The sequence below is a fragment of the Gasterosteus aculeatus genome, chromosome 5 (assembly GCF_964276395.1).
Source record: "Gasterosteus aculeatus chromosome 5, fGasAcu3.hap1.1, whole genome shotgun sequence".
NCBI classification, from domain to species: Eukaryota; Metazoa; Chordata; class Actinopteri; order Perciformes; family Gasterosteidae; genus Gasterosteus; species Gasterosteus aculeatus.
The window spans coordinates 13,815,233-13,835,012 of record NC_135692.1 but is presented as its reverse complement, the minus strand read 5'-3'; the positions used below and the strand labels follow the sequence as shown (position 1 = coordinate 13,835,012).

Below are 19,780 nucleotides of genomic sequence, written 5' to 3'. Positions count from 1 at the left end.
CTAAATATCATCATAACACCCATACGTCTGAATATGAAGATATGAAGATTTGTTGGAATTTTATGATGCATAAGAACCAATGCATAATGCAAATGTCAAAATTAAGTTATGAAACGGAGTCAAAGGGGAAGTCAACAGCTCAGGTGTGATCAAATAGTTTGTGCGTGAATTCAAAGAATAATAAAACATATTTTCAAAAGGGAAACAGGGAAAAAACACTGACTCGACCACCGCAACACTGGAGCAATACCACAATTTACACACATTATTTTTTGCTTAAAAAAGTGTACATTGTTCTGCAATATAAAAATACATCTGAGTGTCAACATTTATTCAGTTTTGATTGACAGGTATAATATACTGTATATGCTAGGGATTTTCAGTAGGTTAGGGATCTTTATATTAGTTGTTTATGTGTTATGTTTATTTTTGAAAATTTTTTTTTCCATTTTGAGTCAACTATTGCCAGCGGTTACCATGGAAACCATCAATGCATCTTTGAGTCTCAGTGAGGAAAAGACACCAGATTACCTGGCAGGTTAAAGTTTGTCAACTCAGAAAAACGGTAAGAGCAGAAACGAGTTTCCTTCAGTCGTGATTGTTCTCTCTGTGCTTTTTCTCTCGATGAGCGGCGGATTCATCAAACTTATTGCTTTATTGATAACAAGCACATTTCTTTTGATATGTTCGCACGTGATACAGTTGTTATTGTAAACTCTTCTCTTTGTATGATAGAAATAAATATCAAAGACTTGTCAGAGGCCGTTGAATATATTTCATTGAAAACGATGTCACAGATTCTTTGTAGACGTAGTTGACGTGATCTAATTCATTGTTGGACTGTGGTTATTTAAAAGATGCACAGTATAAACATGCAGGCAACGAAGCCTGTGAGGTCTCTTTCGGAGTTGTGTGTGTCTGACTTGGATGATCTTGCTCTTGCTCACTTGTTCATTCATGTTCTCTTAATGTCTTCACTTCACGATCTCAGGAGGAACTCTCAGATGGAGGGACATGTAGAAGAAAAGATGACCGCCGCGATGAGCTCATCAGAGGTAAAATACATGCTTCATTTTGTTGACATGCGAGCCAAAGGTTTTTACAAATGGGTTACTTAAAGTAAAAAAAAAAAAAAAGTCAGCTGACAAGAATTAAAATATGAAACGAAGCCGTTGCCTAGCAACCCACTGCTGAAAGAGCCCAAACAGAGACTTTCCGACATACATCCTATTATATACTTTTTTTTAGAAGAAACCCCAAAAAATGAGTATGCACCTGGACGTGAACATGTTCGGTGTCCTTTAATATAAATGTAATGTGAAATATGTATTGTGGGGTACAATTAACGGGATCTACCAATGAATATCCTATGACCCTCTTTTTTTGTCTGAAATATTTTTCCTTCACAACAGACGTCCACAAAACCAGCAGGACCCCGTGGGGAGGGTGAGGAGAGCTTCACCGGGGAGCAGGTGGATCCACGTCAGGGTCCCGACGCTGTGGAGGAACCACCCTGCGGCGCCGCGACCTCCTCAGAAGATGTCGGAGGAGGCCCGTCCACCTGTGTCCCCCCTACTGGAGAGAAGCCCTTCACCTGTGAGCAGTGTGGGAGGAGTTTCAATCAAAGAGGCAGTTTGAAGGTCCATCAGATGATTCATACTGGAGAGAAGCCCTTCACCTGTGAGCAGTGTGGGAGGAGTTTCAGTTACCGTGGCAATTTTAAGAGACACCAGATGATTCATACTGGAGAGAAGCCCTTCACCTGTGAGCAGTGTGGGAGGAGTTTCAATCAAAGAGGCAGTTTGAAGGCCCATCAGATGATTCATACTGGAGAGAAGCCCTTCACCTGTGAGCAGTGTGGGAGGAGTTTCAATCAAAGAGGCAGTTTGAAGGTCCATCAGATGATTCATACTGGAGAGAAGCCCTTCACCTGTGAGCAGTGTGGGAGGAGTTTCAGTTACCGTGGCAATTTTAAGAGACACCAGATGATTCATACTGGAGAGAAGCCCTTCACCTGTGAGCAGTGTGGGAGGAGTTTCAATCAAAGAGGCAGTTTGAAGGCCCATCAGATGATTCATACTGGAGAGAAGCCCTCCACCTGTGAGCAGTGTGGGAGGAGTTTCAATCAAAGAGGCAGTTTGAAGGCCCACCAGATGATTCATACTGGAGAGAAGCCCTTCACCTGTGAGCAGTGTGGGAGGAGTTTCAATCAAAGAGGCAGTTTTAAGAGACACCAGATGATTCATACTGGAGAGAAGCCCTCCACCTGTGAGCAATGTGGAAGGAGTTTCCATCAAAGAGGCAGTTTGAAGGTCCATCAGATGATTCATACTGGAGAATAAAGTGAGGCCTTGGAGTCGACCTGAACTTTAATGCTATAAATTGATATTCAAATTTCATTAAAGGTCATTCTGCATCCTACCAGTTGTCCTTCATTATATTGTGGCAGCAGGTGGGCAAATATCTGGGGCTTAAATAGTGATGATACTGAAAACAGGTGAGGGACCAATAGACAAAGACAGGAAGTAATCGGTGAATAAAAAATAAAACAGGAATTTAGGTAGGTTGTCAAGGAATATTGTGATGTGTATTTCGACATTTCAACATAATGTTTAGCAGATAACTAAAAAAAAAGTGACATTTTAAATGCAGACTGCAGTATTTTGGGAAAGACGATGACACACGTTGGAAAGGCATCCGTGTGCACATCCTGTTGGCCAATCCTCAGTATTTCTAAAATCCGTAGTACAATAGGATGTGAAAAAACGGGCCTGCTGAGCGAACAGCAGTCAGATATGACTGCTGGAGTATTTTAGTATTAATACATTCAAGATTTAGAAGAAATATATCCAAGCATCAGCAGCAGACACCTTCTCCTAGTTAACATTTTGACCTGTCGGGCACAGGTGTTCCTCCTAACATAAATAGTGTCAGTGTCCAAGCTCAGATAAACTAGTTTATTACTCGCCGGAGCTTAAAAACAAAAAGGTGTCACTATGAAGAAAGTTAAAGATCTCTTCGAGAGACAACAAGCTTTTAAAAAAAACGATCACAACCAAATATTTTTTACAATACTTTATTTAAAAGGGAAATCTTGAGCATCAATATCTCATTTCCCCACCACCGATGTTGACCATTAATGTGCCATGAAATACAAGAAATACTCTGGAAGCCGTCTCCACACGCAGTGACGAGTTTATGTATCACAAAAAAGATGAAAACACAATTGTTACGCAATTCTTCTTCTCCGTAATCAGAAATCACAGGCAGTATTTTTTATGCATAACATACCCTCGCATCACATTTGCATCACATGCTTGTGGTGTCAGCTCCAGCTATAAAAAGGCAGTTTATACTCCAGATACTCTCGCTCCACACACACACACACACGCACGCACGCACGCTCGCACGCTCGCACGACAAAACGATTTGATTTGGTCCCTAGCAACCACTTGATGAGGGCTGACATTACTGACACACGGGCGGATACTCATGAGAACCACAAAGTATTCAGTACCAAACAAACTAAAAGTCATTGGCCAGTTTCAGGGGAGCCGACGGCAGCGAGTCTCCGCCATGCGACGGGTTGTCTCCGTTTTCTTTGGGATCTCAGAGTTTACTTTCGGAATACATTTACGGTTAAAATACATATTTGCATTTATATCCATGCGAGTCAGACGTCAGGAGTTCAATCCTAATGCACTGCGTTGCTTTCACAGGTCGTGGGGATTGTTCTCCGAACTTTGACTTGATTTGCTTCTTTTGCTAGAGGATTTAATCCAGTTGCACACAGCTGTCTTTTACAATGAATAAGTCCCTACATTGTAACAACATTGGCAATTCTGATACAAACACACTCTCACGTGAAGGTTGACACAGTGTGGTGTCATTACGTAAAAACACATTCATTTATAGTATATTACATATTTATAATGTGAGTGTAACTATTTAGGCCATACAGGGAAAACATCTTGCCATCAAAAAGGTTAATAATTGCACATAATGATCGGCTAAAATATTTCAGAGACACATGAAATAGATCAATATTTCAACAAAATTATATGTCTGCTGTTCTTGTACATTACGAAATGAGGATATAATTCTCTCTCAAATGTTATAAAAGCTGCAGGAACATTAAAAACAAACATTTTAGTACAAAAAGAAAGTTTTAAAACAGGGCTTTGCTTTTCTTCAGATTCTTTTGCTTCCAGTTTGGCAGAGCGTTGAACTCAACTCGACTCATCCCAAGAAGCGTCTGAAAAACATCAAGGAACAGGACGACAAACGTCACAAGAGGCCTGATGTAATAACAATTACGCGATAACGTTTATGTCCACACGGGTAGATTTCTATACGAGAGAAGTGTGTGTACATGCGTGTATGCTGGCTGGTACTCTCGTTAATCCAAACTCTCGATGGACAATCAGCCGCAATGAAGTCATTTGTCAGGAGAACAAGATTTGTTTTTTTGTGCGTGTTCCCCACCTTGAAGTCCTGGTCGGACAGGTAGTCCTCCAGCCGCAGAGGGTCCACTCCCTCCGGCAGCAGTTTGCTGGTCAGCTCCTCGATGGAGTACTGCAGCTTGCTGAGCTGAGCGAGCGCCTCCTTCACCAACATCACCTTGTTCTTGGAGCTCTGCGTCTGCGCACACGAGACGGAAGCGCTGCAGTTTCCATGACTCGATTTGTGGAAAGCGTCTTAAATCAAAATATGTGCAAATAATAATACGGCACTCTGGAGTTCGCTGACGTGACATTGGCCTCAATCCAAGATGGTGAATTTAAGGCCGCTTGCTACAGAGACTTAACATTACTTTCCTTTCATATTTCACTGTCGTCTGTTAAATACCTTTTTATTTTCTTGCCTGACTTTACTGTATCTGTTGGATGATTTGGATCAGAGACATCACTATATATATAAAAAAAATGATTAAAAATGATTTCCCCACCTTTATGATGCTGGTGTCCTTCTCCCAGTATGGGAAGATATTGGTGAATGTGAGCGGTTCACAGCCTGCTAGGACCAGATACGCCAGAGGGGGGCGCCGAGGGTTCTTCTCTATAAATCAAACCACAGCGAGGAAGATATGAAAAACAGGAGTTGGGCTCCTAGTGGATCAATAATGGAACACACAGACGAACTGTGACCTTTGCAGTAATGCAGCACGGTCTCCATGGCACACTTCCTCTCGCTGTTCCAGCGCATCTTGGCCGAGCCGGTACACTGCGTGTCGTCGGGCTGCCAGCCCTGCCACAGGTACACCTCCATCCGGTTATCCAGCAGGAACAGGGCTGGAGAGGCAAAAAGGTTACAGTACACGACACATCCACCAACAGAGGAGCCTCGGAGAGTTTATCGGTCGGAGATTGGTTTGTCGTGCTTTTTTCTGTCGTCAGGTGACAACCCAAACTCTGACTGGCTATTTAATCTTGATTATTTAGAACTTCTATCTTCATGGAATGCATCAGACAAATAATAAAGATGCGACTCAGTGAAAATGGAACATTTCTCAAAAGGTGTGAATAGTACCTGGCTGCTGTGAGGAGTAGAGGTTCTCCTGCAGGAAGGGCATCGCCATGACGCCCTCCGTCACTCTGGCAGGATACAGGCGCTCCTCCCCTTCGAACAGCCCGGAGCTGGCGCTCAGCCGGAACAGCCGTGGTGTGAAGTTGTACTTTCCTGGATCTGGAGACAACACACACACCCACACAGATCTCGTCACACACCGAACGCGAGCAGCCAATGAAGAATAACTCCATCCATCCGGTGCATATAAGCCGACTCGCCTTGCAGCATACAGTCGTAGGCCTTCGTGTCCTGCGGGCCCAGAGCCTTCTGGAACTCGGCGGGCTCAGATCCCTCCTCCACCTCCTCCACTTCCACGCTGCTGTTGCTGCTGCTCAGACCCAACTCAGAGGGACACCTGGAAGAAGGCGAACACAGAAACACCGTCGGTCCGCAACATCGCGTCCACCCGGCGGCCGGCCATCCATTTATCTTTGTCTGCCTTCTCCTCACCTCTGGGTGACTCTGTCCGCAGCTCTTCTGGCCACCCGCCTGGCGCCGGCGTGGGCTTTACAGCCGTGCCACAAGAACAGGAGGCCTTTCTGGGCGTTCAGAAGCACCAGGCTGGCACGAGAGCGCAGACTGGCGTGCTGGCAATCTACCTCCACCAGAGAGGCCTCCACCTCCTCCTCCCCCCGGACGCAGAACAACCGCCAGCCAGCTGAGGGAAATCGTTGCAATAATTTAGTGTTTATTTGAGATTAAGAATGATGATTAAGTCGCAGTAAATTGAAAACAATGAAGATTGTTTTTTTAACCTGTCTTGTTGGCGTAATCTTCTCTACTGCCCTTGTGGATGATCAAACCGCCCTGGAAGAGCTGCAGGAAGCACGGAGGCTCTTTTCCCTCACTCACCAACACCTGGACAGACAATCAGATACAACAGATGCAGAGACACACACACACACACACACGTGCTACTTGGAACACAAGTTGACTATGAGCTTGAACTTCACCATTAAAAAAGGACATTTTGTTGTGCGTCTGTGATGAACCGATACCCACTTGTGAGCCCCTGTGGCTGCCCAGCTCCACTGTCATCAGAGCAGAAGTTCCCTTCTCACTGATGCTGGACTGGCTGCCTTGCCAGAAAAAGCAGGCGGTCCTCTCTCTCCCCGGAGCGCCGGCACTGAGCTCCCCGGGTTTCTGCCGCTTACCCACTGACGGAACAAAACGAGAGTGAACCCAGCGGGTACAAGCCGAATTCCTGCTTCCAGTTCCGAACGAACTCAACCCCCCGCCACACCCCCCCCCCCCGAGTTCCAAACCCGCGACTCACCGAGCGTGGTGACGGAGTACTTCCAGCGGACGATGTAGGCGTCGCCCTGGTGCAGCTGGCCCAGGCTCTCTTTAGGCAGCTCCTCCTCTCCGTGCTCTTTGATGTGCCAGGCGTCGACTTCGACGGTGGCCAGCTCCGCCTGGCGCCCGTCGTCGGCCCTCACCAGGCCGTGGCCCCGCTGGACGTTCACCCCCTCCAGCACCGTCTTCACGGGCTCCGGCTCGTGGTCCAGCAGGGCCTTGGCGTCGCACGGCTGCAGCTCCAGTTCAAGCGAGGGCCGCTCGACGGAGCGGATCGGGCTCTGAGCAAACAAAGGTGTTGCATTGGTCGGGATGTTGGCGGATTTAACAGCTTCACGAGCATCTTAATTCCTTTGGCGACAGGTTTGTCAGAGGCCTGAAGATCAACGGGCAGCGAAGAAATAACACCGATTCACACATTACACGAGCGCAGAATCCCTGCCAAGTCAAAAAGCAGAGGACCAATCTCTTCTACCTTGACTTCATCCGCTTGAGCCGCTTCCTCCTTCTTCCTGTCGGCCCAGTCCAGGAACTTCTCTCTGAACAGGGACGTCTCGTTGTGCTCCGACAGCCGGCCAAACAGAGTCCAGCTCGGACGACCCTCCCCTTGCCTGGAAATCACACAAAAACGTCTCCTCCATGAAGCTGTACCGGCGAGAAACAACCACTAGGGGCTACGACAACGCAACCACTAATCTCCAATACTCACTGAGGCACATCCGAAGTGGTGAAGGAGGCGTCTAAAGGGTTCACCCTGCAGTTGCTGTAGTCGTAGCTGCCGCCGTAAAGCTGCTTGCCCAGTTTCACGGCAACCTTCCGGTCACCCAAAGGCACGTCCTTCCCGTGCCAAACGTACACTTCGCCGCCGAAATCAAACACTAGGACCTGGTGGTGGCAGGAAGAGGAAATGGAAAGTAGTAAGTACTACATGCAAAAAAAACAAATATGATGTGCATGCAAATGTCAGTTTGGACTATCACGGGTGCTTTTTGCATATTTCATTCATCTCTTTCTAGGCAGGTCCCAGAATTTAGAGCAGAGGGCGTCACCTCTTTAGAATCCAGCAAGGTGACACTTGGCATGGAGGCCCAGGCGTCTTCATGAGGCACCAGCTTCTCCCCGTGGAGTCTGTACACCCCGTTAGAGTCCAGAACTCCACTCTCATACAGCTCGTCCTCCTCTGGCTCCCCTGCACCTGTGACACGCGCACACAGCACGACACAAAAAGCAGACTGAGCATATGTTCGCGGCGTCGAAAAAAACGCGCGTCACAACGCCGGAGAGACGGGAAACGATTCACGAGCGCGAACCTCTGTATTGGGTTTGTCCGCCAAGCAGGCTCCAGAACTCTTTGGCCCATCTGCTGTCGGTGTTGATGCCCTCCTCCAGCACAGTCACCTGGGAGGCCTTGCAGCCGAGGTCCCTCTTGGCCTGGACAAACGCCGCCATCTCCGACGCCTGGATACACACGAACGTTAACACCACGTTGCACAAAAATCCAACAGCTGCTCCCGGTGGTTCTGTGCGCGAGGGCTTCTTCACCTTGGCTTTCTCGATCACGTTGGCGAACTCGCCGCTCCACATGTAGCAGTGCTTCGGCGTTATGAGCAGGAAGCAGTCGCCGCTGTTTAAGGAGCGCGCCGTCGGCTCCACCAGGCGCACCTGGATGTGCCGGCGACCTGGAGACGGGGACAAAGCAGCGCACACATCATGTCACTTGACGGTTTTTTCGAGAGCGCCCGCACACCAAACCCCCCCATTGCGCAAATATTTACAGAAAACAAACACCAACTCGCACGTGCGGCTGACCTTTGACGCGAATGAGCATGAGCTTGTTGAAAGGCAGCGTGCTGTTGTTGGTCACAACATCGGTGGATTTCACGTCGCGCAGGTTGATCTTGCGGAAGTTCTCCTTGCTCGCGAGGCCCGCCAAGGCCACGTCAGCCAGGTTGGTTTTGGAATGTTTTGCCACTTTGAGGGAGAGAAAACGGAGAGGACCGGGGACATTAATGTAGGAACACAGTTGAATCGACACATCGATCATTCCGATTTGTTGATGTAATCGGCCAGCTCAGATTTAGTAGCAGACTAAGCCATTATGTCACCACGGCAATCTCATACATGCTGTTATTTGGATTATCTGGATTCAACTTCAACCAGAGTCAGTGTGAGCAGTCTTACTCCTCTCCACTTGGATCCTCTTGGTCTCCAGCGAGGCCACGTTGAGCCTCTGCTCAGTGTAGACCTGCCGCAGGTCGTTGCGGGCGGCCAGAGCACGCAGAGGGTTCCTGGAGCCCTGGTTCCTTCGGTTTGGTCGTACCGCTCGCTTGTGTTCCGCTACCGATGAGGTGAGTCTAGAGACGCACAACACAGTGGACGTTTTTTTTTTTTTTTTTTTTTTTAATTAAAAGCAACCTAAGAGATTTAAGCATTCGTTGTGCATTCACTTATGTGAACCAACTTTGGTGAGTCGGCAGAAATCTGGCTGAGGTCCTCTTCCGTCAAAACCACACCGGAGTCCTGCAGCGTCGCCGGGGACATGGATTTGTAGAAGTTACCGAAGGTCTCCTCGTCGTCCAGGGTCATCACCTCTTTCTCCGTCTCGGCCGTCACCTCCACGGTGGAAGTCTTGCTTTTGCTCACGCCTGAACGCCGCGGCAGGAAGGTGAAGAGGTGACTCAAACATGTGTAAAATGTTTTAGGATATCCTGTGAGCTCATCTACTAAATGCTCATCTGTACTGTCAAGTATCCACTATGTCTATGAGTCAGCAAAATAGTGAAATTTAACAAGTTGTTATACAGACGAGTGTAACAGATCCTCTTCAATAGTGTAATATTTATCCAAATATTGTCTTGTGTGCAGCAACAAACGGGGGTATAGTACCTTTATTGTGTAGCTTGTTGAGGAAAGACTCCAGCTTGTCGAGCCTTTTATCTCCTTCCACCTTGACATCGTTTCTACTGGAGATTTCTATCCAGCGGTGACAAAGGGAGGATACATTCCAAAACGTGATTAAAAAACAGGGTATACAATTCCTTTAAAGTTAGCAGAAAGATTTAAATCAGTCATCTGGACTTTGTAACTAATTAACTGAATGATTCGCACACTGATTGAACAACTTCTACCTTCCAGCGGCTTCACGGGCGTCGCATTACACTTCTTGAGGGGGATAAGAGTCGACTCTTCCTTTCCGGTTTCTGTAACGAGACCTGCAGGTAGACAGGAGGACCAATTAGGGCTGTAACTCACAATCACCTTCATTATCATTCAGGATGGTTGTGCATTACGAGAAATGCACTCTAAATGTGAAAACGTCGTCAGTTGGCACAGAGTGGACACACCTTTCCTGGCCATGCGTCCAGCCACAGTGAACTGGACAGAGTCGTTGGCGGCTCCTTTGCCTTTGCTCTTCCACTGCTCCTCCTTGTCCTTGAGGACCTTCATGCGGTCTGCCAGGGACGTCTTGGCCCCCACCTCCACGCTGGATTTCTGTTGGGACATTTTATTTTAAAAAAGGAAGCACACTACGGCTTATGCACTTCTCACTGCCTGACGTTATGCACCAGCCGCCATGTCAAATTCCTCGTATGTTGAACATATTTCGGCCATAAATGTTCCGGATTCCTGATGTGTAACCGCTACGAGGACACAGTGAAGTGATCGTGAGGACAAAATGGTTGCAGAGACTATGAGTGATGCTGAAGGCAGACGGTAAAGGAACGAGAAATTCATTTGAGGAGGTTTTGAAATGTATAATTGGTTTCTTATTATTTCTAGAAGAGCGTGGCTTCTCCCAAAAAGAACACGCTCCAAGAAGGTTCCTCGATCCAAAAAAAACACAAAGAATGTGGACTTACTGACAATAAAAAGAGAAAAGTGTGCTGAAGCCATCGATCAACAGCGATTCACTAGAGCTTTCCTTACGTGATTTACTCCTGTGGCCATTTTTGCACCTGAACTCCACCATTAAAAATAAATTAGCAGAGCTTTACAGTCCCCCCCCCCCCCCCCCCGCCCCACTGGACCCCGGGAGGTTTTAAAGCAACTAATGATATTCCACTAATAAATATTTTAAGCGTTTTACAGCCCTGGCAGAGCTTTTGCTGGCTGCCACCCCTTATCCCTTCACTGGTAATGAGCAATTCACCGAGTGTAACGCGCCACGATATGCACACAGGAGTGTCTCGCACAGGCAGACTGTAGGACTCCCCCGCAGAGCAGATAATGTTATCTGTTCAGCATGAAGAGAAGTTATTGTACAAAACATTCCACACGAGCCTTCAGGCCTGTATTGGCCGTCTACATTAGCGTCACGTTTCTTTCTCGTTTACCTGAAGAGGAGGTGTAGGGGGGCTTTAAGTTGTTAACCCATGCAGTGGCATAGAACACTCTCTGCACTCGCAGTTAGTTTACTTTGTACTTTAATGTGAAACACGTCGCACAGACGGGGGTCAAACATCAGCCTGGCACGAGACAAAAGTTCAAAGAAATGCATTTAATCCCACTGGCGTCCACACAGAGACGGCTCACTGGGTCGGAACAGCGGACCGAGCACCAGCAGACTTCACAACATACGAGAATGAAACGTTATCCGACATGCAGAGCCTCTTTTTAGTGCTTTAAACTATGAATTCTCAAACGCAAACATCCGTCATCCCAAGCGGTCAAAAAGCATTCTCGCCCGCTGACGGGGCGACTCGGCCCCTTTAGCTAGCAGCTCATCTCTGGAGTCGATCAGAGGGGAAGGGGGGGAGGAGAGCGAGGAGCCCCACAGGAAACCATTTCAGCGCTTCAGCCAAACCTCTGACACGGATATCGACCAGCTGGGGGCCGGCGAACCACATTCACGTACCAACGGCAGAGGCCGTTGACAGCTCGGGTTCATCAGTGGGAATTGCCAGAGTGTGTGAGAAGTTGTCCAGAGCTCAGGCGGAGCAGTGAAGGCCGTGCAATGAGGCACAGAATGAACAAATGCGCACACACACACACAGACACACTCAGTCACTCACCTGAAGGGGCTGGGAAAGGCCGACAAGCGGGTGGCAAAGTCAAAGAAAGGGGTATAGTCCGCAGGGGAGGACAGAGGAAGACTGGAAAGGAGGGTTTAAAAGGAGGAGGGGGGGGGAGTAGTAGGAACAGCTGGAAGACTAATGATGAGACGGGTCATTTAAAGCCTGGCACCAAGTTTGGGAGGATGGGAGAGACAGGAAGAAGGAAAAGGAAAACAGCAAATATTAAACGCATCACAGTATGAAACTCGCCTCATGGTTTAGTAAGAATAGAACATTTCTACCTCTGTTGGTGGATTTTAAACAAAAAGCTTGATTTCTCATAATGAAAGTTACACGCAAGACATCCTTCACTCCCAAGTGTTTAATTATCTCAGTTTAAAACGAACAAAGCAGCAGTTTTCTGTGATTTGATTGATGATCATTACAATGAACAATAATCATTTAAAAACAAAACCGACCCTCTTCAAATTTAATGCACAACGAGGTCTCGCTTTACAACGCAGCTGTGATGCAGAGAACAGCTAAGCGGGCCCAACAGGAAACATCTGGAGCGGGTTGATTGGTGTGGTGTGTGCACCGTGCACGTTACATTCCCTGGTCTCCCACGTATCAACCAAGCGGCAACAACATCTGCTGCGGATTGGCCGAGTACGAGATCAAATGCCAAACCGACCGGGCCTTTTTCCCTCGAGAGACGTGACGAGAATAGACGCATGGAAGAAAGAAAAAGCTCTCTGAATTATCGACAGCTCTGAGGTTCTAGAAGAAGTCCGCAGACGTTTTGGACACCAGCTCGGCGTCTTTCCTGCCTGCGAGCGATTAGGCCCCAGTTTGGACTCCGGGTGACTTTAGCGAAGAACGCACTCAAACGGAAAGGACGTCCGGTCTCGGTATTTAATTGAGTGGGGATTTTTTTCAAATTGCTGTCTTGTCTGTACTTAGTCTGGAAAAAGACATTTAAACTAAGAGTGGATTTATTGGGAGGTTAGCTCATCCTTGGCCGAAGGATGAGCCCCAAAACCAGAAATCCCCCAAGAGGATCATCGATCTGGACTGACATCAAAACCAGCACATAAATAAACATGACATGCCGTCAAACTGTGGGTGCAGTATTGACGGCTTTGGGGAGATCCATGTGACACTCATTGGTTATTATGCTGTTTTTCCAGCCAAAAAGACTCAGCCAGAGTTGTTTGAACAGCATGAAGAAGCCGGCATGCGCTTCTCTCACCACTTCAAAACGCATCGGTTATCTTAGTGTTAAACATTAAACCCCCTGCATGTTGACCCCTGGGTGTTTATACGAGTCTGTGCAAGTCTATAAAGGAACAATTGCTTGTTGTTCGTACTCTGCGGACGGGGGGGGGGGGGGGGGGGGAGGAGAGCGGGCAGAAACAAACCAAAAGGAAAGCAGGCATTAGCGCGGAAGGTTTGCAGGTGTTTGGTCACGGTGTAGGGTTTTATTTTCACAGGGGTAAAAAGGCGTGTCGCTTTGTCTTTGGGAGGCCGGCTAAGCCCTGGATCTCTGGGCTCAGCCGTCACCGCTCCCAAATCTGCTGCCCCCCCTCCCCCCCACAAGCCCTCCTAACCTCACATCCTAATGGCAACAAGTCCGAGGAAATAAGCTGATTCAGCAGGGGGAGAAATGCGTCTGCAGCCAAATCGTTGTCTGCTATCGTAAAGCTGCTATTCGTACTAACGAAACAACTCTCGAAACAAAACACTCAACGCCACAACAAAAGCAAAGAGCCTGCTTGATAAGCGGAGGCCTATACCTTTTTCATCCAGGCGTTTTCAGCGTGCTGCAGCTTGTCGAAGCGATCGGCCAGTGGAGTGTGGACCAAGTCGGATGTCTTGGCCGTCTTCGGTCCGTCCTTCTTCTCACCTTCACCAGAGAATTCTGCCAGTCTGAAGAAGGCAAGAGAAACGTTAGTTCTTTCCCCCCGGAGACAAACTGTCACACCTACTTTTGCCGTGCATTTCAGACACACAAGTGGAGCTTTGAGTCCGGACGTCACACAGACTTAAAGTGGGCTTCTTGTTTTGCATACACATTCAATAGTTTTGGTAAATTGTATTTGTTTGGAAACAAATATTGCTGCTTATAACGCATCAAAATGTGTTTGTGTACATTCAATGACCTCTGTTTGAGCGAGGAGCCCTGGCTTCCATCCAGACTGCTCTCCAGTTCCTCCACGTCCTCGGACACCGAGGACGTCTTCCCGAGGCTCTCGTCGGGCGATGGACTCCGCATCGCCTCGAAGCTCCCGCTGCTGCTGCTGCTGCCGCCGCCGCTTTCCTCTTCCTGTCGTCGGCCGATGCTGAAGCACCCTCCGTCTGTTAAGGACTCATCCTCTCCGTCATTTTCCCCATTGACCTCCTCATTTTCCTCCTCCTCCTCCTCCTCCTCCTCCTCAATCTCTTCATCCTCCTCCTCCTCCTCACTCTCTGGGTGGCTGAGGGTGACTCCGGTTAGTCGGGCTGGCGCGCAATCCGGCGCCGAGCCCTCGCTGTGGTCCGACTCCATGCTGGTGGAGCGGCTTTTCTTTAGGATTCCCCTGATGCCCCGAGAGTCCTGGCGCTGCAGCGAGGCGAGCTGGCAGGGAGGAGAGGGAGGCGGAGAGGCGTCTCTGGTCTCGCTGTGGGGGAGAGCTCCGTCGGCGAGCAGACCGGGCGGCTGATGTGGGAGGGAGAGAGAAAATTCTTTTTTTTTTTTTTTCCTTCTTAACCATCGGCCATAAAATTCATAAGAGCGGTGAAAGCGGATTAAAGTGTCAGGGACACGGTCAGCGTATTCAATAGCCCTCGATTATGGCGTCTGATGCTCTCTGACCAGACCAACGTCAGCGGCTTTAAAGTTTCCACACAAAACAGAGAAAAACATGTCACACACACTCATGGACTGGAAGTAGAACTAAATGGAAAAAAAAGCAAAGAATTTGCCAATAAATCTCATGTTTGGGTTTTTTCTAAGAAACAAGCGGTGCTGTAATGTTGAGACACAAGCTTCTAATAGCCTGAGCTGCCGGTTTTAAGGCTGTCACAACGCATTTAAAAAGCATCACGCACCCTAAAGGCACATCTAAACACACCCTTTGTTGTGTGCAAAATGCTGCTAAGAAGATGCGGCAGCAGCTGGAGCAACGGCAGACGTCCTACTGACAACGGGTCAAAGGTCACACGGGAGTGCTGATTTAGGGGGAGATGAAGGAAGAAGCGGTTCGTCGGCCAGCTGGGTTTGTGAGGGTGACGCAACGAGGTGGTCCTCATAAACTAAAAGACCGCGGAAGCTACAAGAGCACACAGGCAACGGTGTTCGGTATGAAATAAGTGAACACATTTTAATGCCTTGTGAAGATCTAAGTGACAAAATCACATTTCATCCAGATAAGTAAAAATGGTGTGCGTGTGCGTTTGCATCGCAACTGTACATCAGGGACATGAAATACATTCTGAAAGTCAACTTGTACTGTACTTAAAAAGAAATATATATATTAATCTAATGTAAACCAGACGCAGAGGTAAGAGAGCCAACGTTAAGGTGGGCAAGCGTTTTGGAATCGGCTCGCACGCGGTTCAAAATTATAATCTTTCCTGGATACGATCCAGGAGAGATGACTTTTATATTTCAGCCTATTGAGTTATGGAAACCATAACTTATGGGCCATTAAAAAGAAAACAGAAAACGTAATGCATCCAATGGAAACAAAAATACAGACCTTTTCTTCGACGGTGGAAGCGTTTTCATGCGGCTCGCTGCACGGAGCTTCATCTGGGGCTTCTTTCCCATCCATCAACTTGCTTTCACTTTTGAGAAGGCTGAAATATGAGCGACAAGAAGATGAAACAGAACGAGGGGAAAAAAATATATATTTCTCTCGCATATTTGATGTAAACACGATTCAGTAAGAACATAATGGGATTTCAGCAAAGAGCTGGCTGCAAGGTGAACGCAAACCACAAACACATGTAACACTCATTACTCTGTTTCACCACCACGTCGTCTATTATTAATATATCACTAGTAATCAGGCGCACAACAGCACCATTTGTCTTCATGAGGGTATTTGAGGAACGCTCCTGCCAAAGTACACATCCACACAACTGCAGAAAATGTGTTTTCCTTGATCATCACAAACACAAAGGACGCTGCCAAAGTAAAGAAGCGTCGCCGACTCGTCACCTTTATGGACTAATCCAGCAGAACGGTAAAGACACTGAACCTGCCAAGTAACCACAATCATCTCGGTGCATTTGACCTCTGAAAGGCAGCGGCGCTTGGACACGACCGCCTCTGCCGAGCCTGCGCCTCATTTCTCAGAGCAATGTTGTTTTTCATTATGCCATCATCCTCCTTTTGTAGAAGGCGAAGCCCTTTTGCAAATAGTCAAATGCACTGACATCACTGTTGACTCGGAGCTCTAAACTGAAAGCAGTTTATCGGTCAGGTCAAAAGTCCAAACAAGATCCCAATGAACTCATGCTATGGGGGCATTTTCAATAGATGATCAAACATATGACTCTCTCCAGTGGTTTGGGTGCAACGTGAAGGCTCGCTCTCTCACTGCTGCAGCACTTAACTTCAGCCTGGTTTGGTTTGCGTCACCAAGGCTACCTGTGTAGCCCTACTTGTGTGTGTGTGTGTGTGGGTGTGGGTGTGTGCATATATAGGTGTGAGCGAAAGAGATTGTGTGCTATTAAAGGGAAAGCTCTGCAGGTTTGTCTGGTTTATCTCTGCAGCTGTTCACATTTGACAATTGGTGTGTAGCAACCTGTGGGCTGCACGCTGTCTGTGTTTGTCTGTGGATTTTAATTGGTTTGTTCTATCTGCTCGCGTTGTAGCATACGTATTGTACCGCAGACCAATGTGTGAACAGCGAGGAGCCCGTTCCCAGCTGAAAGCTCACCTGGCGGAGGAGTCGTCTTCGTCGCTGCTCGTCGGCTGACACTTCATCTTGACGGTGGCGCGTCGCCCGTCGCTTCCATCCTCCGACGCCTCCCGCTCCTACGGGCAGAGAGAAGGGCAGCCGTGGCCTAAAAGGTTGGGATTGTGTTTGCAAGAAACTCCCTACACTCGCTGTGAAAAGACAAACCTTGATAAGGGGGAGTGGATGAAAGAATGGGGCTCCGCCCACACACACTTAAGCAGAGCACTTAACCCCTGAAATGCTCGGCTGAGTTCCTGCCAACGCCGTAGTTTGTCCACCCTCAGCGCCGGCGCGCTGTAGGCTTTCAACGTCGCACTTTTTCAAACATGTAGTCTGCAAACCGTCCAGCTGTGTGAGACGCGTGTCAGCGAAGACTTAACCGAGGAACCCGGTGCGACCTGAAGATAAGAGGACCCGGGATCCAGCTGCTCGCCTCTCACAAAGTGACACAGCAAAGCTCAGAACTACAGGGGCCTCTTTCAAAAACGCACTCACGCTCTCAGATTATCGAGGAGGGACTTCGTTGTCCACCCCGGCAGAAAGGCATCGGCTTCTGGAAAGAGGAAAACCCCAATGATTTTATGTCCCCGGGACATTTAGGACACACCTGGGCTTCGTCTTTCTCCAGAAGTCGACATGTACGCGTTTTATTGCCGTTAATCTCTGCTGGAGAGCAGACATTGTGCAACCGGCCACCCCCCCCCCTCCCCTTGGTGCCAGAGACTCTGACTCACCGGCTGTCGACAGGGATCGGAGGGGGAGAAATGAGTGATAAGGGAAGACAGCGAAGGGCCATCTGTCACCGCCGATGACTATCAGGTGAACCAGAGTGAAAAAAAAGCTCTTTGCTAAACAAAAAAAGGACTCATGAATCAGTAAAAGTGGTGCAATTGTGGGAACTTGTTTTCCCAGCAGGTTTTGCTGCCATCTGGGTTCACTTGGCCAACCTCGGCAGTGCTGCTGTCCTGAGGAGGCCAAGTTAGATCAGCTATTCGCATCAGATGTCACGAACCCTAACCGCCTCTGGAACTTCAGCGGCCTGGGAAAGGCCGATTCATTTTCTGAGCAAACGTGTGCATCTCCCACCAGGGTCGAGCTCCAGCTGACCGCCGCTTCCACACAGTCGCTTTGAGACCTCCGCAAGCTACGTGTGTGAAGTCATGACTTTGGCCTAGTGTGGCCTCCACACCGGTGGAGCTCGGTGCTGTGTGGAACACATCGATTTGTTATTAATGGAGCAAAGATCCAGTGTGTGAAGCAAACACCAGCTGCTGGGAATAAATCATCTGGAAAGACTTAACGGGAAACTGAAGAAAATTATCCCTCATGAGTTGCACACACACGATCTACTATACGAAACACTCGGGTGAAGGCAATTAGAGGACGAACCTAAAATACCGTACCTTGTAAAGAGACATCTTGGGAGTCCTCGTGACGGAGTCCACGGGCTTCTCGTCAGCTGCAAAGGAGAGACACATGAATGGTTGACAAAGGACCCGGCGGTGAGAGGACGTTTTTGAATTTTAGCATCGTAAGACCAGTCGCCGAGTCGCCTTAGAAGGAGCATTTCAAGGCTGACCGTCTGCGTTCGGTGAGCTCAGACAAACAATACGCCTGCTTTCTCTAAATACAGGATAGTGTTACACACAGAAGACGTGTTAGAGGGGGAAAAACTGAGAGGGTTTAGTTTTGGCTTCAACGGTGCGGCTTCCTCTGGATCAGAAAAATAAAAAAGGAATGTAGAAATGACGTTTCCCTCGGCTCCCCGGGGGTGCATTCCAACATGAAGGTAAAGTTCAATCATCAGTGAGTCAAGAGTTAAAAGTTTTGAGATGAAGAAATCCGAAAAACTTTTATGACGAGTTGTCTGATCAAGAACAGCCCAGCGAATATAATCCAACCCGCACAAAATGACACAATTAAATCGAATGATTTTCCAAAACAACACAAATTTCTTAAGTCAGCACACTGAAATCCCCACTAACCCGGCTTTTACTGCTTGGACAATGAGACATTACTTGCAAACATCGCTCCACCTCTAAAGAAAACTAGCAAAGGAATCTAGAAAGTCTTCCAGTTTCCAATAGAAAAAGAGCTGAGCTCCTTCTGCTCTCACTGTTCAACGCGATTTAGTTCAGATGGTGACACATTGCAGACGCGGATTCCCCGCAGACTGCACTCGCTTTACGTTTGACTCGACTCCAAACTTTTTCACATCAGCATCCATCCAAATGTCCGATAGAAAAAGAAAAAAAAAAAAGAAAAAAAAAGAGACACTTATGTTCAATGACTTTGCTTAAGTGTTTGACCCAAATGGCCCTTGGGAATATTAGCCAGCAGCCTTTGAGCACGATGTTTCAAAGTAGACGGAGGCGATTGAAGTGAAGTCATTCTGTGTGTACTTCACAGCTGACGCGAGTTACAGAATGTTCTCGTCTAACCAATTGAGTGTTTGTATCGCGGGTCGGGGAGAGCCGAGTCGTCGGGGGAAACCCTCGCTGTCGCCACGAGAGGCGTTCTGGCTGACAGCACTGGATCGTCTGACGGCGGAAGCTCACCAGCCGTGTGAATATGCGCGCACACACACACACACACACACACACACACACACACACACACACACACACACACACACCTCAATTACAGATGAACACTGACGGCTCTTTGTTCCTCTTTTCTAGTACAATGTTTTAATCTCTTCTTCCGATCGGAGAAACACGCCGGCCATGACGAGAGGGTATCCAATCATTCAAAGCACAACTAATCGGGACGGTTTTGTTTGATGTTCTTTGTCCAAATAAGTCGAGTCATCACGTGGCTTCTACTTCACTTCATTTCGTTCCTGTATGTTTGTGTTTTATATTTCATATTCCCTTATTATAGATCGGACCCAGTTTACAGAGAAGAGGGTAAAACCGATGCCGTTCCCATAAGACAGTAGTAAGAGTAAGCACTCAAATGAAATAATCATGA

General features: G+C 47.8%; 2 protein-coding genes across 6 annotated transcripts in view; one reads left to right on the top strand and one right to left on the bottom strand.

Annotated features, from left to right (window-relative positions):
- Window positions 1-232: 232 nt before the first annotated feature.
- LOC120819155 (uncharacterized) lies at window positions 233-2,421 on the top strand. Of its 2 annotated transcripts, XM_078103595.1 has the most exons (3): window positions 233-565; window positions 992-1,055; window positions 1,413-2,421. In XM_078103595.1, the coding sequence occupies exons 2-3, from the start codon at window positions 1,005-1,007 to the stop codon at window positions 2,340-2,342; spliced, it is 981 nt and encodes a 326-aa protein (XP_077959721.1). In that variant the 5' UTR covers window positions 233-565; window positions 992-1,004; the 3' UTR covers window positions 2,343-2,421. The 2 variants fall into 2 exon arrangements, with proteins under 2 accessions (XP_077959721.1, XP_077959720.1); XM_078103594.1 differs by lacking the exon at window positions 233-565 and having other exon boundaries at window positions 851-1,055.
- A 639-nt stretch (window positions 2,422-3,060) lies between these two features.
- The window catches only part of svild (supervillin d), a 28,799-nt gene continuing 12,079 nt past the window's right edge, over window positions 3,061-19,780 (bottom strand). For 3 of the 4 annotated variants that reach the window (XM_040176412.2, XM_040176411.2, XM_040176413.2), the window contains exons 4-29: window positions 18,211-18,266; window positions 16,787-16,884; window positions 15,599-15,698; window positions 14,021-14,556; window positions 13,655-13,787; window positions 10,209-10,356; window positions 9,993-10,076; window positions 9,751-9,837; window positions 9,326-9,509; window positions 9,046-9,218; window positions 8,674-8,835; window positions 8,407-8,543; window positions 8,175-8,322; window positions 7,914-8,059; window positions 7,574-7,749; window positions 7,340-7,475; window positions 6,845-7,145; window positions 6,571-6,725; window positions 6,324-6,426; window positions 6,019-6,226; window positions 5,787-5,923; window positions 5,530-5,685; window positions 5,148-5,291; window positions 4,949-5,058; window positions 4,486-4,641; window positions 3,061-4,255 (exon numbers count right to left, since the gene is read on the bottom strand). In XM_040176412.2, the coding sequence (XP_040032346.2) occupies window positions 4,169-4,255; window positions 4,486-4,641; window positions 4,949-5,058; window positions 5,148-5,291; window positions 5,530-5,685; window positions 5,787-5,923; window positions 6,019-6,226; window positions 6,324-6,426; window positions 6,571-6,725; window positions 6,845-7,145; window positions 7,340-7,475; window positions 7,574-7,749; window positions 7,914-8,059; window positions 8,175-8,322; window positions 8,407-8,543; window positions 8,674-8,835; window positions 9,046-9,218; window positions 9,326-9,509; window positions 9,751-9,837; window positions 9,993-10,076; window positions 10,209-10,356; window positions 13,655-13,787; window positions 14,021-14,556; window positions 15,599-15,698; window positions 16,787-16,884; window positions 18,211-18,266 (4,061 nt within the window). In that variant the 3' untranslated portion in view covers window positions 3,061-4,168. Of the gene's footprint in view, window positions 4,256-4,485; window positions 4,642-4,948; window positions 5,059-5,147; window positions 5,292-5,529; window positions 5,686-5,786; window positions 5,924-6,018; window positions 6,227-6,323; window positions 6,427-6,570; window positions 6,726-6,844; window positions 7,146-7,339; window positions 7,476-7,573; window positions 7,750-7,913; window positions 8,060-8,174; window positions 8,323-8,406; window positions 8,544-8,673; window positions 8,836-9,045; window positions 9,219-9,325; window positions 9,510-9,750; window positions 9,838-9,992; window positions 10,077-10,208; window positions 10,357-13,654; window positions 13,788-14,020; window positions 14,557-15,598; window positions 15,699-16,786; window positions 16,885-16,972; window positions 17,143-18,210; window positions 18,267-19,780 lie in introns of those variants that run through there. The other variant, XM_078103530.1, reaches the window with a different exon arrangement.

Bases quoted from the DNA above. Each gene is read 5' to 3' on its own strand.
- LOC120819155 (XM_078103594.1), top strand. From the start codon at position 858: ATGCACAGTATAAACATGCAGGCAACGAAGCCTGTGAGGTCTCTTTCG. The intron at 1,056-1,412 runs GTAAAATACATG...CCTTCACAACAG, and splicing joins CCGCGATGAGCTCATCAGAG to ACGTCCACAAAACCAGCAGG.